Source organism: Homalodisca vitripennis, chromosome 4 (genome assembly GCF_021130785.1).
Source record: "Homalodisca vitripennis isolate AUS2020 chromosome 4, UT_GWSS_2.1, whole genome shotgun sequence".
Classification (NCBI taxonomy): domain Eukaryota; kingdom Metazoa; phylum Arthropoda; class Insecta; order Hemiptera; family Cicadellidae; genus Homalodisca; species Homalodisca vitripennis.
The window spans coordinates 118,233,390-118,248,242 of NC_060210.1; the positions used below are offsets into that span (position 1 = coordinate 118,233,390).

General features: G+C 32.2%; 1 protein-coding gene across 1 annotated transcript in view; it reads right to left on the reverse strand.

Annotated features, from left to right (window-relative positions):
• Positions 1-3,642: 3,642 nt before the first annotated feature.
• Positions 3,643-14,853, reverse strand: part of LOC124360003 (serine/threonine-protein kinase GL21140) — a 35,735-nt gene continuing 24,524 nt past the window's right edge. The window contains exons 7-9 of the mRNA XM_046813228.1: positions 12,809-12,955; positions 11,001-11,147; positions 3,643-9,988 (exon numbers count right to left, since the gene is read on the reverse strand). Coding sequence (XP_046669184.1) covers positions 9,728-9,988; positions 11,001-11,147; positions 12,809-12,955 — 555 coding nt within the window. The 3' untranslated portion in view covers positions 3,643-9,727. The remainder of the gene's footprint in view (positions 9,989-11,000; positions 11,148-12,808; positions 12,956-14,853) is intronic.

A 14,853-nucleotide genomic window follows, 5' to 3' on the forward strand; every position in this document is an offset into this window, starting at 1 on the left:
AATCTTTATTGTGTTCATAATTAATTCTATACTTTACAATAACAAGATGTTTGGTTGCAATATGTAAAGTAAACTATTACACTGGTTATATTTACAATACTTACATAATAACAAATCAAACAAAATCATCCATCAATTACAAAGCAGAAAATATGTGATTTGATTGATTTAGGTTTCAGAATATTTTAATCAAACAAAACCCATAAAACAGCTAAATAAAATAAAATACTGTAATTATTGAAATAATCCATTTTAATACTTCATGAGGTGGAGTATTAATATTGTTATATTATTGTTATTATTGTTATATTTGTTTAACTCCATCCAGACTTAAACAAAAGAGCTTCAACAAATTTAATAAATAATTATATGGTTAACCGGATTTCAAACAATAGAACACGATTGTCATAGGTGTTTTTATAAATAAAGAATATTACATGTTCTACTTAAGGATTTCAGAAAAATCAAAAATTCAATGATTACCAGTTTAAATAATAATTAGAAAATTAAAAAAAAATCCTAAACATAATAGTTAATACTGAATAGTATTTTTAAAATAGTCATATGTAAATTAAACACATTATAAATAATAAAAAATAACATATTATTACCATACAAGTATCTTCCAACTGAAATTAATAAAACTCGCATAATACTTAAATCATAGATATATTTTAAATTATGAACAACAGCTGTCAGGTTTTTGATCTTTTAAGAGTATCCAAAAGATCTTCAGTAGAATAAGATCAAGTGGGTTCTGTGTGTGAACGTTATCAGTGCATTAGATCCCAATTTTTTCCCAGTTTTAGCTAAATTATTGAAGAATTCTGAATCACAATTACAGAAAAAAGTGCATAATTTAGTTCATTTATAACTTTTTTAATACTAACATTAGTTTGTCTTCAAACTCTCAAATCATAACACTCCACATGACTTATGACTGTTACAAAATTGTATAAATCTTTCATCATAACTGACAATTCCAAAAACAAACAAACCACCAGCATTAATACAGGTTTGACACCTTGAATTCCATCCATCTTCTTTCAACAATTCAATGCAAGTTTATTTGTTACTTATTCATATAATGGTTTTGAATTTTACTCTAATGCATAATAAAATCAGTGACATACAGTAAATATGGTAAAATTGGTTATGAATTGTTCATAACACCTTGTTTGTATTGTAAAAAGATAGCTCCAATTAATAAGATAATCATAGCAGCAGTTCTGTATAATTTAGTTACCTGCTAATACTACTGCCACCAATAAAATGGCTTACATAAGGGAGAAGCTGCATCATCCTTTATAATGCATTCTAAGATTATTTGTATAGCTTACTGAGAGAAGGGATAAAAAGATGGTGCTGCATATGCTCTATCCATGGCAGAGGTAGCCAAAGGCACATAAAACCCTGTTGGGGAGTGAAAAGTAATCCTGCTGTTACATCCAGTAAAGTTGGACCCTAAAACCATAAATAGCTTTTTACACCCAGGATGGAAGCAAAAGCTCTGATCGAATATCCTCTCACAGATCTTATCACGCCACAGTGGGTTAGTCACGTATCATACCGAGGGCTAAATGGCTGAACATCATTATTCAAGTTAATTACGTAAAACAGACTACAATCTTTTAAGATGGAACTGGACATCCTGTCCAAGACTGTATTAAAGTCTGCTGCACAGTTGTTAATGGCAAATACAGCACTTTGCTAATGGCGCAGTGAAACGGGTACAGCGGTTATAAGATAACTGAATCAAGTAACGTCGAGCATGCTGCTTGGATGGGTGACCGCTGAGCGATCCTGTCCTTGCAAGCAGTCCGCCTGCCCGGCCATTGGTGGTCGTTCGGAAGTCGGTTTAAGCCGTTGGTCCCCAGGCTGTGTTAGGGAGGGCTTATTACCCCTAACTTTGCCAGGTAAAATAAAACTTTCTTTGACTTCGACTGACTAAAGTGAAAGTTGAGTTTAGCTTCGGTTCACCCTCCTCTTAGTGCAGCGTCTGGAATCTAAAAACAGTCAGTGATAAAGAAGCTTAAAATGTACTTATTACATCCTTACGACACTATTTTGGATCTCTTCAGATGAACATGACTCCAGATTTCAGGAGTCAAGTCTGTGACAGCATCACATTCCAGATGCTGCACTAAGAAGAAGATGAACCAAAGCTAAACTCAACATTCACTTTGGTCAGTATTTTGTGTACCAAAGCTCTTCCTAACCATTCTCTTCTTTATTCATCCCATTCCCAGTTTATTTCCATTTATATTACATCAGGTTTGCTGCCTATAAACTAATTTAATTGTGGGGTATAAGGTTGTTATATCCAACATATCCAATATAGCAAATGTTTGCTTTTATCAAAGCATTATCTTGGTGTTATTCCATGGCTGGTTTGAGAAACATGATCATAGTAAAAAAGGTTACCTTACAATGCAAACTCTGCCTATTATGATCAATAACACATAGATTCTCAAGCTTTAATGTCACAACTTGCTTATTTACATAAAGCAATGCTCTTAGTTATTTTCTAACTTCTTTCTCAGATATCTCTAATGCACATGAAATAGGTTTTTGCTCCTAAAAAGCATCGAAATATTTCACAGAGTTATAAAAACAAAAATACTGCATTTTTATACAGTGAGTTAAACTTTTCATAAGATGAAACAAATTAAAAAGTTGTAGCTCTTCTTACTTATGTTATAACATTGACCTATTTCTCATATTTTTGATTACATAGACAAAACTTTATCATCAATTTTAATATATAAGTACTGTTTAAAATTGGGATAGCCAAAGGATAAAGGTACAATTAATAATGCAACTTAATAAACTGTAATGTAAGTACTTATAATTAATTATGACAATAACAAAGTAATTATTAAAACATACAAATTTTCTTATAATAAATTAAATAATGATATTTAAAAGTTATATTCATGTAAACACAATCCCCCACAGAATTGTGACATTTCACGTTTCTTCATATAATTATTGTTGCAAATTTTATTTTGTTACCACAAGACTAACATGTGCAACCTGAGATAAGATATAAAAGAGATTAGCAACCATACAGTCCTTTGTGACAAGTGTGACATTGCTGTCTGTAACTGCAAAACTAAAATTTTAAGGATTAAACAGTAAAGTGTTATAATGGCTAATACGGATGGATTTATAACAATAACAGTTGAATCAAATAACAGATAAGAATGAAGCAACGTTTTGATTTAACTGCTCATGAACATCAGCTGCTTCAAACTTCTGCACATATCTTCATCAATTTTGCCTTTCAACTCACAAAATTTTCTTAAAATGGCTCAACACAAAATCTGTGTTTGACTCGGCTGTCTTAGTATTTCTCCTGTCTTTTCGATTCAAGTTTAACATTTCTATTCCTTGATCAAGGTGCGTTTTATATTATTTAGAACTGATATTTTTTCAGGGATAACAATTTAATAAAATTGAGTAATATATTTGGAACTATATCTTGGATAGCTACATATCGCAGATGTTAGATAACGGATTTTCCTACATACTTGTAAACATAGCTTAATGTATTTCACTATCGCCATGTTTACTATTATTTCAGCAAGACATATAATAAAATTAACAAGTACACGTAATCTTTTAAAAGTGAATTGTTAATTTATAAAGATATTGAATTGAATTTATTAAGTACAAAATATTACAATTATAGTATAATTAAGTTAACATGACTTGTTGGTGAGAACACAATGTTCAAGAAAAAAATACATTTATAATTTCATTAATGTTAACAACTATAGACTGAACCTTAATAAGTCCGATTTAAAACTAGTAGTTTGAGTGGTAAATGCAAATCGCACAATGCAAACTGCTATAAAAAATTTTTTTTTTTTGACTAGAGGTGAATTAAATATTGTTATACTTGTCAATATTGTGGATCCACTGTAATGCCATTCTGTAAGTTTGCCAGTCCAAAGAAAATGTCACATACAAGAATACGTTAGAGTTACCAATATCTTTGACACCTTATCTCCTGTGCAGCCTAACCATCACAATTACAACAATGTGGATTATATTTAATCCATGATACAGAAAGTCAGTTTAAAGACATATCTTACTTGTGTATCCAGAATCTGTTTATTATTATGTAAATAATGTATCATTAAATAATTTTAAATAAGTAATGAAAACCATTTTTTATTTCAATAATTTATGTTTAGTCACATGCAAGTATAGAAAACGTTTCCTTATTTTGTCAGGGAGAGAATTCCATCACTAAACACCACCATGTGTTTAAAACCTTCTCTTTTATGAAGATTATAAAACTAAGATTTTACAATTAGATTACACATAAGTCAACATTTTCAGTTTGTTTTCACCAAACATTAATTTTACTATTCAATCTTAATGCTTCAAGCTGATAATGTTCAAAAAGCCCTTTATTTTCATTTGTACTACCTTTGCTTAGTTCTATAAAAATAAAATTATAAAAAACATTGATTGGTTAAACGAAAAAACTAAAGGCTAGAACTATAATATTGCAACGTGTAAAATATGCATGGATACAAAAATGTAATGTTTATGTACAGATCTACCGACTTGGTGCTAAACTCTAATGGCCTTAAATCTAATAGCACTCAATACAAAAATACTACACATTTTTGGAAGCCTACTTTTTTAGGAAACATCCTAAAAAAAATAAATTAGCCACATACTTACAGTAATATTAAAGCTGGCATTTGGTATTGAACGAATAGTGCCTGAATATCTCCGCTTTCTTTATACTCTCTATCTACAAGAAAACACAAGTTACCGTACTGAAAACCAAACATTGCAAATCTAGCAGAGTTCCGTTGTTCTACAGCACCAAATAACCTTAAAAACCAAATATCTTTCCTACTTTCATAGATATTTTGATGCTAGTTGATTCCAAAACACAAATCCATAACTTAAAATAAAAACTTAGTAACAAAATACACACACAATTCAGTATTTTCATATTTTGTAAATATAGTATATTTTATCAAGTAGAAATAACGGAGTACTGTTTAGAGAATTGGTACTTGTACATTTTTCTCTTCAAAAACTATATGACCTACTAAAAGACTAAACTTGTTTAAAAAGTTAAAAGAAGTCATTATGAAATGATTATCTTAATTAAAATGAATTCAGTACACATTTTACGTCATTCGGTAGAGTACCTTTGCAAATGCAAGAAATTTTTTAGTGACTAATCTAGCAAATGGGGATTGTGAATTCTCAAAAAAAAGAAAAATGTGTTGTGAGTAGTGCCAACACGTGTTCCCTGAGGCACATTCATTAATCGTTGAGAAATGGCAATGAGGGAATACCGTAGAGAAGAAACCCTCATTGCTAGTGCTGAGGATTAAAAGTGGCATTGGTTGAAAACCTAAACCCTGCAATAGTTGGTTAACATTTCAAATGTTTAATGTTCACATTTTGTCAAGGATGTTCACAACTGAACATACATCCTAAGAGTGCTGACAAGATAGAAACATCCGTGACTTTTCTACAGCTTGTCATGTCAAAAAGTGGATTCATATTTTATGTCTCTAAAACAAATTTGATATTTAACACATTTTTTATACTATGTAACGCAATCAAAAATCATGTCAATTCCATATTCAATATTAGAACATATATGAGTTAAAACACACCATTTTAATATGGCTTTAAGTTATGCAAAGTTTTGCGAACATTCCCATAATGTTACTTAATAAATAACTATCTTTAAACTAGTGGAGTAAAAGTACATAATTTAAGTTTAACTCTTTACAAACATAGAACACATCTTATTTTATTTTTAAAATGATTATAAATATAAATGTTCACAATTCACAATAGTATTTAGGAAACAAACATGTTAAATAGTATGCAAACAAATAACATGTTAACTACTAAACAACAAAATTGTCTCAACAAAAATTATTAAGTGGTTTTTTAGTAACTCTGTATTCTTTACCATAACAATAAATTTTAAAAAATTACAGATTTTCTTCCAGACAAATTGCTTTTATGAGATACGCATACATAACAGATCTGCTGTGTAGACTATATGTTGCCCAAACAGAATCTTTAATATGAGGACTGTCTAGAAAGTAACGTACATCTTAGCCTATCATGATGGTGCACAGAGCAGGAACCACCTTCTCTTCTATATATTGTACAGTAAATGATAAAAGTAATCCAGTTCATACATATGTTTTTTATAAAATTAAAACCAGTAGTGAAGTTGCATATGCTTAAACCGCCTCATGAAGCATGACGCAAATAATCGGTTTAATTGAAACAGACCCGTAAAATTTTATTTGGTTTATTAAATTATAATTTGTATACTTGCACAACAAACCATCTGGTGAAGGAATTTTAATTTGTTGTAAATTATTGGCTTGGTTTAAAGCAAATTAGTTTGGAGTTGTTTAGATGTGTTCGTGGTAGGTAAGTTTTGTGGTGGCAACAATTCTCAGGAGTCAAGTTTCGTGGCGGCCAAAGTTCATAGTGGTTGTTAAGTTTTGTGGTGACAAAAGTTCATAGTGGATGTAAAGTTTCATGGTTGCAAAATTTTGTGGTGGTTGTCTCTGTGCTTTCTTATTCATCAGAATCTGTAGAGCCAAGATTCATGGTCCAGTTGAAAAGGGAGTATTTAAATGTGGAAAATTATTGTGTAATTTGCAATGTTAGAAACAAAGTATTCAGAATTAGGACTATGTTTTCTAAATAAAGCTTGTCAGTCAGCAATATTCACCCTAGACAGAATGTCAGTATTTTAATCAAAGCATTATGATAAATGATTATTATCAGCCTTGAAAGATTTAGATCTATTTATTGGTGTAAATTCCCCTGCACTACAGTACAAATTTATCATAAAATTTATGAAGAAAGAGGAACAATGATTGACTATTTATTAGTGTACATACTACAGTATACATTTACCATCAAATTGATGAAGAAATAGAATAATATATCATATTGTAACTGGAGACGACACTATAAAAAAAAATTAAATTAAATTTTAAAATGTTTTTATTTAAAGAGGTGGAGCTAGGACTGTCAAGCCCTCTCTACCTCTCAACCTCATATTATATAGAGTAAATTTACAATAGTTTAAAACAGGTAAAAATAATATTACAAAAAGTACTTTAATTTGATTAGATATTGTGTAGAAAAGGCTTTAAAATAGTCCAAATTTTTATATAAAAATTTGGTTTTTTCATTTGGCTACATTATTTTACTTCATAACGTCTAATTACTTTCTGGACAGTCCTCATACATTAAGTGGTTGAAAAAAATTAATAATTATTAGTTAAGAACACTTTAGTGTTGTGATATATAGTGATTAACTCTATATCTGTGAAATAATTAGAAGCATAATTTCCAAGGATATTGATCCCATCTTGATCCCTCATTTTGGTTAGTAAAGTTATACAAATCTTGATTTAGAAAACAAATACACAGTTGTAGTCACTTTTGAAATAATTATTTTGGTGAAACTTTTTACATAGAAAATATAACGGTATACAATATATCGGTTTACTTGAAACAGACCCCTGAAAGTTGATTTGGTTTATTAAATTTACACAAAATATTATAAAGTTACAAAACATCATCCAGTACGAGAGTCTAAATTGTGTGTGTATATATATATATATATATATATATATATATATACACACACACACACACACACACACACACACACACAATACTGGTGATTGTGTATAATGATTTGAAAAGTTTTTACCGTTGAAAAAGAACCTTTTTGCTACATTCGGTACATGTTTATACATTCGTCACAGAAAAAAATAACAGTATTCTACATCAAATAATTCTTTTTATTTTATGATGCTACATAACACATAAAATACTGGTGTACATTTTATAAATGCTTAGTCCTTTGTAGAGTGATGAACAGTTCACAAAATGAGTAAGTATGGCTGTCATATGACATTTTTCGACAAACTAGATAGAAAAAGTAATATTTTTATACATTAATTGTAGTATTTCCCTCCGATTTCAAAGTATTTGTATGTGTATATTTAAAAAAAAGTATTGTAATGTTTGTATTTTCTCTCAAGTAATTAATCTCAAAAAATGTATATTTTTTATACAAAATTCTTACCAGTGTCGTATTAGCATTAAGTATCCATAAATACATGGCATAATTTATTAGGAGATGTGGATTAATGACGTGAATTCTTGAACGACTTGTATGTGCAGGTTGGGTTTGAGGAGGAGTATGTGACATAGGTACATTATTATTAGGATAACATCCGAAACTTAGTGTTTTAAAGTGTAATTCAGTAACCCCTGTTCTAGAACGAATCGAGATAGATATATAAACAGCTGAGCATTGTTGGACAGCTGAGCGTATGTTGGCAGTGCATGCAATTGCAATCTTTTGTAATGTTGTGTTGTGTTTCAAACTTGTATTGAATAATGTCGTTACCAGCTGATATTCTAGATTATTGCTTTGGTTTAGGAACAATGACTGTCCAAACGTTGAGGGTGGCAGACTTCGGCCTGGCGCAGAAGGTGGTGGAACCGCTGTTAAATTTTTATGGCACGCCAACCTACGTGACTCCTGAAATACTGACAGAGGTTGACGGCTATGGCCTCAAGGTAACCGAAATTTTGACTTAGATGGAGTTATGATTGTACATCTGAATAAATATTTTGACTTTCCAATATTCAAAATTGAAAATTGAATACGTAAATAAGATATAATTAATTTTCTAACTGGCATCTCCTGTATGTATGGCGCAAAGCGCGATTTACTCCAGACAATGCTCCAGCACCAAGCAGATGTTTAAGAAATAGTGATTTATTGTGTATTTTGGATGTTTTTATCTGACTCAAGAATCATTCAACCAAATAAAAAAAAAATTGCTGATTGAAGCATGTTTCCTCTTTGTATGGTTATGAGGAACGTTTTTCTGCAACCTGCAATTAGTGTCTTTATGTTGTGTTTTGGTGTTTATATAATCAATCCAGATGTACAAAAATAACATCGTCTAAGTCAGAATCTCAGTTACCTTGAGGCTGCAACCAACCCCGTCAGTATTTCAGGAGTCACGCAAGTTGGTGTGCCTCAAACCGTTGAAAAGTGTTCTACCACCTCCTGCGCCAGGCCAAAGTTTCCTACTTTCAACGCTCAGACAGTCCCCCTCAAACCCAACCAACACATTCAAGCCGTTCAAGAAATTATATCATTAATTCACATCTCCAAATAAATCATGCCGTGTAATAATGGCAATAATGGCAGATTAATTAATGCTAATACGATAATGTAAAATTGTTTTATTTGAAAAAATTAATTTTTTGAGGTTGCATTCTTGAGAGAAAATACAATCATTACAATTATTTATTTAAATATACACATACAAATACTTTGATATAAGAGGGAAAGTATTACGATTTATGCATAAAAATATTACTTTAACTTGTGTGAACACATGATTCTTTATTGTGAATAGAACACAATGTCTTATATTACTTCTTGTTAAATTATATTACTGTATCAGTTAGTCTTAAGGTTTGTCTATACACCGTAGCCAACGTCAAAAGAACAAACAAAAAATGTAACAATGAAGTTAACCAAAACTTACCTACAATAAATACCACCATCTTGTCTTACGAGAGGAAATTTACTAGATGTGCTAATAAAAATAATAAATAGCAAACAAACAATTTTCTGTCAGACAACTAAAAGACGTTAAGATTTTCGTCATTCCTCGAGTTTGGACTCGAACCAAGGGTGATCAAGGACATCCTCAGCAGAGAACCTGAGCTCGGGGTTACTCTGTAAGGCATGGCTGATGAGGTCCCGAGCAAGCTCGGACACGTCGTCCCAGTAGGGCGAAGGGAAGCTGTACTGGCCACTGAGAATATCATCAAACAATTCCTCCTGGTCATTGCTGGGGCTAACAAATGGAGGAAACCCACAGAGGAGAATGTACAGGATCACTCCTGCTGCCCACACATCAATCTAGAACCAAATAATCAGTTGTAGGATGATACTTCTGGTCATTGCAATAAAAGCCCACAAAAGAGGATAAGTAAAATGTCCCTGTCACTCATACTTTTATCAACAACCAAGTGAAGTGAGCAAGATGATGTTCAAGAAGATCTTGAATAATTGACAGTCATTACTCTTAGCATGTACAGTATATCCAAGGAAGCCGGATAAGACTGTACTCTAAATAGCTAAAGAAATATTCCTCATATAGGTTCACTGCACCTGTGCGTGATAGAATGCCATACTGATTCATATTGAGTTTGTAGGAAAACATGATGTTCCAAAATTACCTCTTGGAAAAACACGGATAATATGGAGATAGTGATAAAATATCTTAATTTACAGAACAATTTATATTAATCAATAAGAAACTATTATTTATCAATAATAGTTTATAAAATAAATTATTTTATTTTATAGAAAACCCAGCTGTAATTAATAGGTGCATTACCCGCTAGCCGCAATTTGTATTTTTACTAAAACAATTAAATCTGAACAACTATTGAACTTACAGATACCAAATTTTGCACATATGTTGTGATAAATAAGAGAAACATTTTTATAATAATTGTGTTATTTTCTCTAACTGACTTAAAGCGAGCAGAGCCATACAGTGTTCCTTGCCCACATACATCAAAAACAGAAATTAATTTGTATGCAATTCCTTAACAAGTTATTAATTAAAAAAGAAATGGCCTCAATTAACCATGTGTTTCCGTTAATCAGAAATCAGACACATAGACTATTACTAATACAAAGTTCTGAGGTCACAAATATAAGTAAGGCAAATGTAAAGGTCCTTTTTAGGACTAAGTGCGGTGACAATCATCCCTTTCCCTCAGGTGGAAAAAAAATACAAAGTTGGTTTCATAACTGTTAAGTTTTTTAAACAAAGCACTCATCATGACCATTAACTGTATTGTTAGATATTGGCAAAAATTTTGAACAAACATGACTCTGTCTAAGTCAAAATTTCAGTTACCTTGAGGCCGTAGCCAACCTCTGTCAGTATTTCAGGAGCCACGTAGGTTGGCGTGCCACAAACCGTGAACAGTGGTTCCACCACCTTCTGCGCCAGGCCGAAGTCACCCACCTTCAACGTTCGGACAGTCTCTCCCTCAAACTCAACCTGCACATTAAAGCCGTTCTAGAAATCACATCATTAATCCGCATCTTCACATAAATAATGCCATGCAATTATGGCAGATTAATTAATGCTAATGTGACACTGGTAAATTATACATTAATATATTAGAGGTTGATATGTAACCACCAAGAGTGAATTGGAAGTTTAAAGGTCAAAAGTTTATATACATAAAACATGTTTTGGTGTGCCTATGATTTTGGAATCATGGAGGCAGAGAGTCAAGAAGAAAAAATGGTGGGGTTTGGTGATATGCAAATTAAATATTTTGACTTATTCCCTCATATACACCTGGATTTTATGGTCATTAGAGGCAGTGAATAGGCTTTCAATATTTACTGTTTAATTCAACATCATTCTTGGCTCTGGAAGCTTTCCTTGACAATTCTTTGGTTATTAGGATAACTTTCATTTCTAAAAGATCTACTGTTGAACCACCTGTATCACATCACTGGGCACCAGACACTTCAAAAGATCTTGCTTGGCTAAGCACCTTCAGAAGGAGGGTGTAATCGTTGTGCACCAGCATTGCTTTGACAATAGCTGTGTTTTCAATAGCTCATTCTTCTAAGTAATCAAGAATCTAGAAGCTATTTCAGAAATAATTTTTAATTTAATAACATTATCTTCTAGTATATCACTAGGCACAGGTTTAGTCTTCTCAGAATACAGAGTTCTTGGTGTATTAGGACATAATATCTCAGTTGTTTATTCTCTGAGATGATAGTAACAAGGTACTGTACGGTATCCCAATCAATGAATGGCCAAATTTGAATTGAAATTTATTTTTTGTGCACTTCCAACCCCTTGTACAATCTTCAGTTAGGATCAAAAGAAAGAAAAAAGAAAAAAATGGAAATTAAGGGCAATTGTTAAATACAAAACATTCTTTATTCCAAAATGGTTTTCATTTTTATTTAAAATAGTACATCAATCTTTAACCATAAGTCACAAATGTGTGTAATGATAATATCAAGTGAAAAATATGTGATAACATTGCTTTAGTGCTCACACCTGGAGTAATCACTGCATTTATTCTTTAAAGACGTTTTGGGCAGGAGGGATCTGGTTCTGGATCTTCTGGGCATTCCATTTGGTCTCCTGATTGCACCAATCCACCACAAAAGACCAAGACATCATATTGATGAAACAAAATTGAGAGAAGATGTCAATCAAGGACAAGGGCAAACTTGCATTTGCCAAGCTGTTCAATAAGGATGATGATGTGGTATATACTGCTGAAGACTTTAACAATACTAATGTCAAACATTATAGTGTTATATGTTACATGTCTTTCACATACAAAAGTGGCTAGGCAATATCAGCCTACACCCAGAGGAATGGATGTCCATGACATTTAGAATTAGGTCCATCCTGCCCAAAACATCCGCAAAGACGAACAAACACAGTGATTACTCCGGTCATGAACAGTTCAAGGCAATGTTTTTCACTTGATTTTATCATCAAAAACGTTTGTGATTTATTGTTAAACATTAATTTACAATTTTAATCTAAATAAAAACCATTTTGGAATAAGAAATTTATACATGTATGAAACAAAATGTGGCAAGAAACGAATGAATGAATGTGCAGAATGTATGAAGTTAAACGTAAAAAAGATCCATGTAATTAAGTATTTTAATTACCAGTAAATTCTCAGGTTTGATGTCCCGGTGCACAATGTTCTGCTCGTGGAGGTAGGCGAGTGCCGAGGCCAGGTTCTGAGTCATCAACCGAGCGTCATTCTCCGGGAACTTGACTGCTCTCGTTATAGCGTCAAACAGGTCTCCTCCCTGCATTAGAAAACATTGTACATAAACTTGCATTTCACTAAATCAACCAAACTTGTACAAACAGGGTGTTTGTTAAATTACAAATCCCCACAACTTCTTGTAGATCAGAAAAAGAAAAACACAAAAACATGATGTTAACAAGCATGTTAATTTGTAATGAACTTATTCACATGTAGCTGCTTTGTGTTGTGCAAAGCTGAGCTCTGTGCAACATTCACATGTATTATTTTTCGATTTTTGTGATTTTTTTCCTGAATTCTGCTGGTGTGACAAACAATCCACACAATGAGTTGTATGGTATTTTCTACCAGTGCCATGTAAACTATGTCTTTCAGGCAGCTCCATAGAAATAATTCAAGCGTGGTACATATGGTACCATTTCTCTCAATTCCCTGATATTGTTGGCTGAAGAAATCGCAAACCAGTTATATTTAGTGTGCCAGATTGTTGTTTGTTTTGCTCAAACCACGTTCGACAATGTATTATACCTGAATACGCAACTCTAAACACTTTGTACCCTGAGCCCAAGTATTGATCGGGCCGCGTATGCAGCGCCTGCTACCGGCGCCCGAGTATAGCTCGGGTTGTGTTATTTAAATTGTATTATTTAGCTCAGTCATCTTATTTTTGGATTCAAACATTTTGATTATGTTCATTGGTTGTCTAAGTTCGTATTTGTTGGTTTTGAGATCCCTGGGTCACGTTTTAGTAACAAAATAAGTATATTTATCGTCGTACTACAAGCGAGTCTAGACAGCTGATCGTAGGCGCCGCGGCTGATTGTCGGTACTGTCAGTTTGCTTTGTAGTGTTTCACGTTGTGTGTTGTTGTGAGTCTTAGTGATGTCTTACGAAGTTTTCTACAAATCTTGCCGACAAATACTGAAGCAAATGTTATTATAATGTATTCTAAATGTGAATTTAACTGTTTGTAAATAATCAGAACTTTAGTTTCTTACTGAATGAAGTAAAGGCAAATGTAAGCAATGTGAGGTTATCCGTGTGTTTTGTATTTACACACGCTTTGTTCTTTCTTCTCGACTTTCCGTTGATTTTCTTTTATATTCTTTACTTATTACTTTCGAGTTTAAATAATATGGGTGATGAAATCAAAAGTGATGCAATTCGCAATCTTTTGTTTGACTCCGAGTCGGAAAGTGACGATGATTTTGATACACACCTGGGACCAAATATTGATTTTATGAACGATCTAAACGAAAATGTGCGATATCCTGTATTTGATTCAGACCATTGTGCTTTAAAAATTACCACATTCAGGCGAACTACCTGAACTAACAAGCTATGTAGCAAAAACTTTTTTTGTATTTTTTACATAACATTCAATAGTATGTAATAATTTTATTTTGAAAATAAACTTTATATTTGTATACATTTAAAAAAAATATGTATCTCTATCTTTAAAAAGATATATAGTATGAGTTTATAACATAATTACTGTAATAACACAGAATTTTTTAAAAGCATCATAAAACCCCCAGGGAGCCACGCCGAAACATGTATTAAGGGCCCAGGGTACAAAGTGTTAAGAAGGGAAACACAGTTGAAAGAGGACGTAAGATCTGACAAGCAATTATTTTAAACAATGCAAGCCAAGGTGTTCACAAAAAATTGTTTCTAGAAATGATGAACACGAATGGCACTTGGATTTTTATCTCCACACATACATGTTTTGACAGTTAAAATTTCATTAGCGCTCAGGAACAATGTGACTAAAACTCTGGATTTAAAAGGACATTCCAAAAATACTTCTAAGAATGTTCGAATAAAGTTATAATCAGGAGGATTGATTTTTATGGATGGCATAAACCTTCCAAAAGTGCTCTCTGGCTAATATTAAATGCAGCAAATTGTGCTGAAGTCAATTGAGACATGACAGCA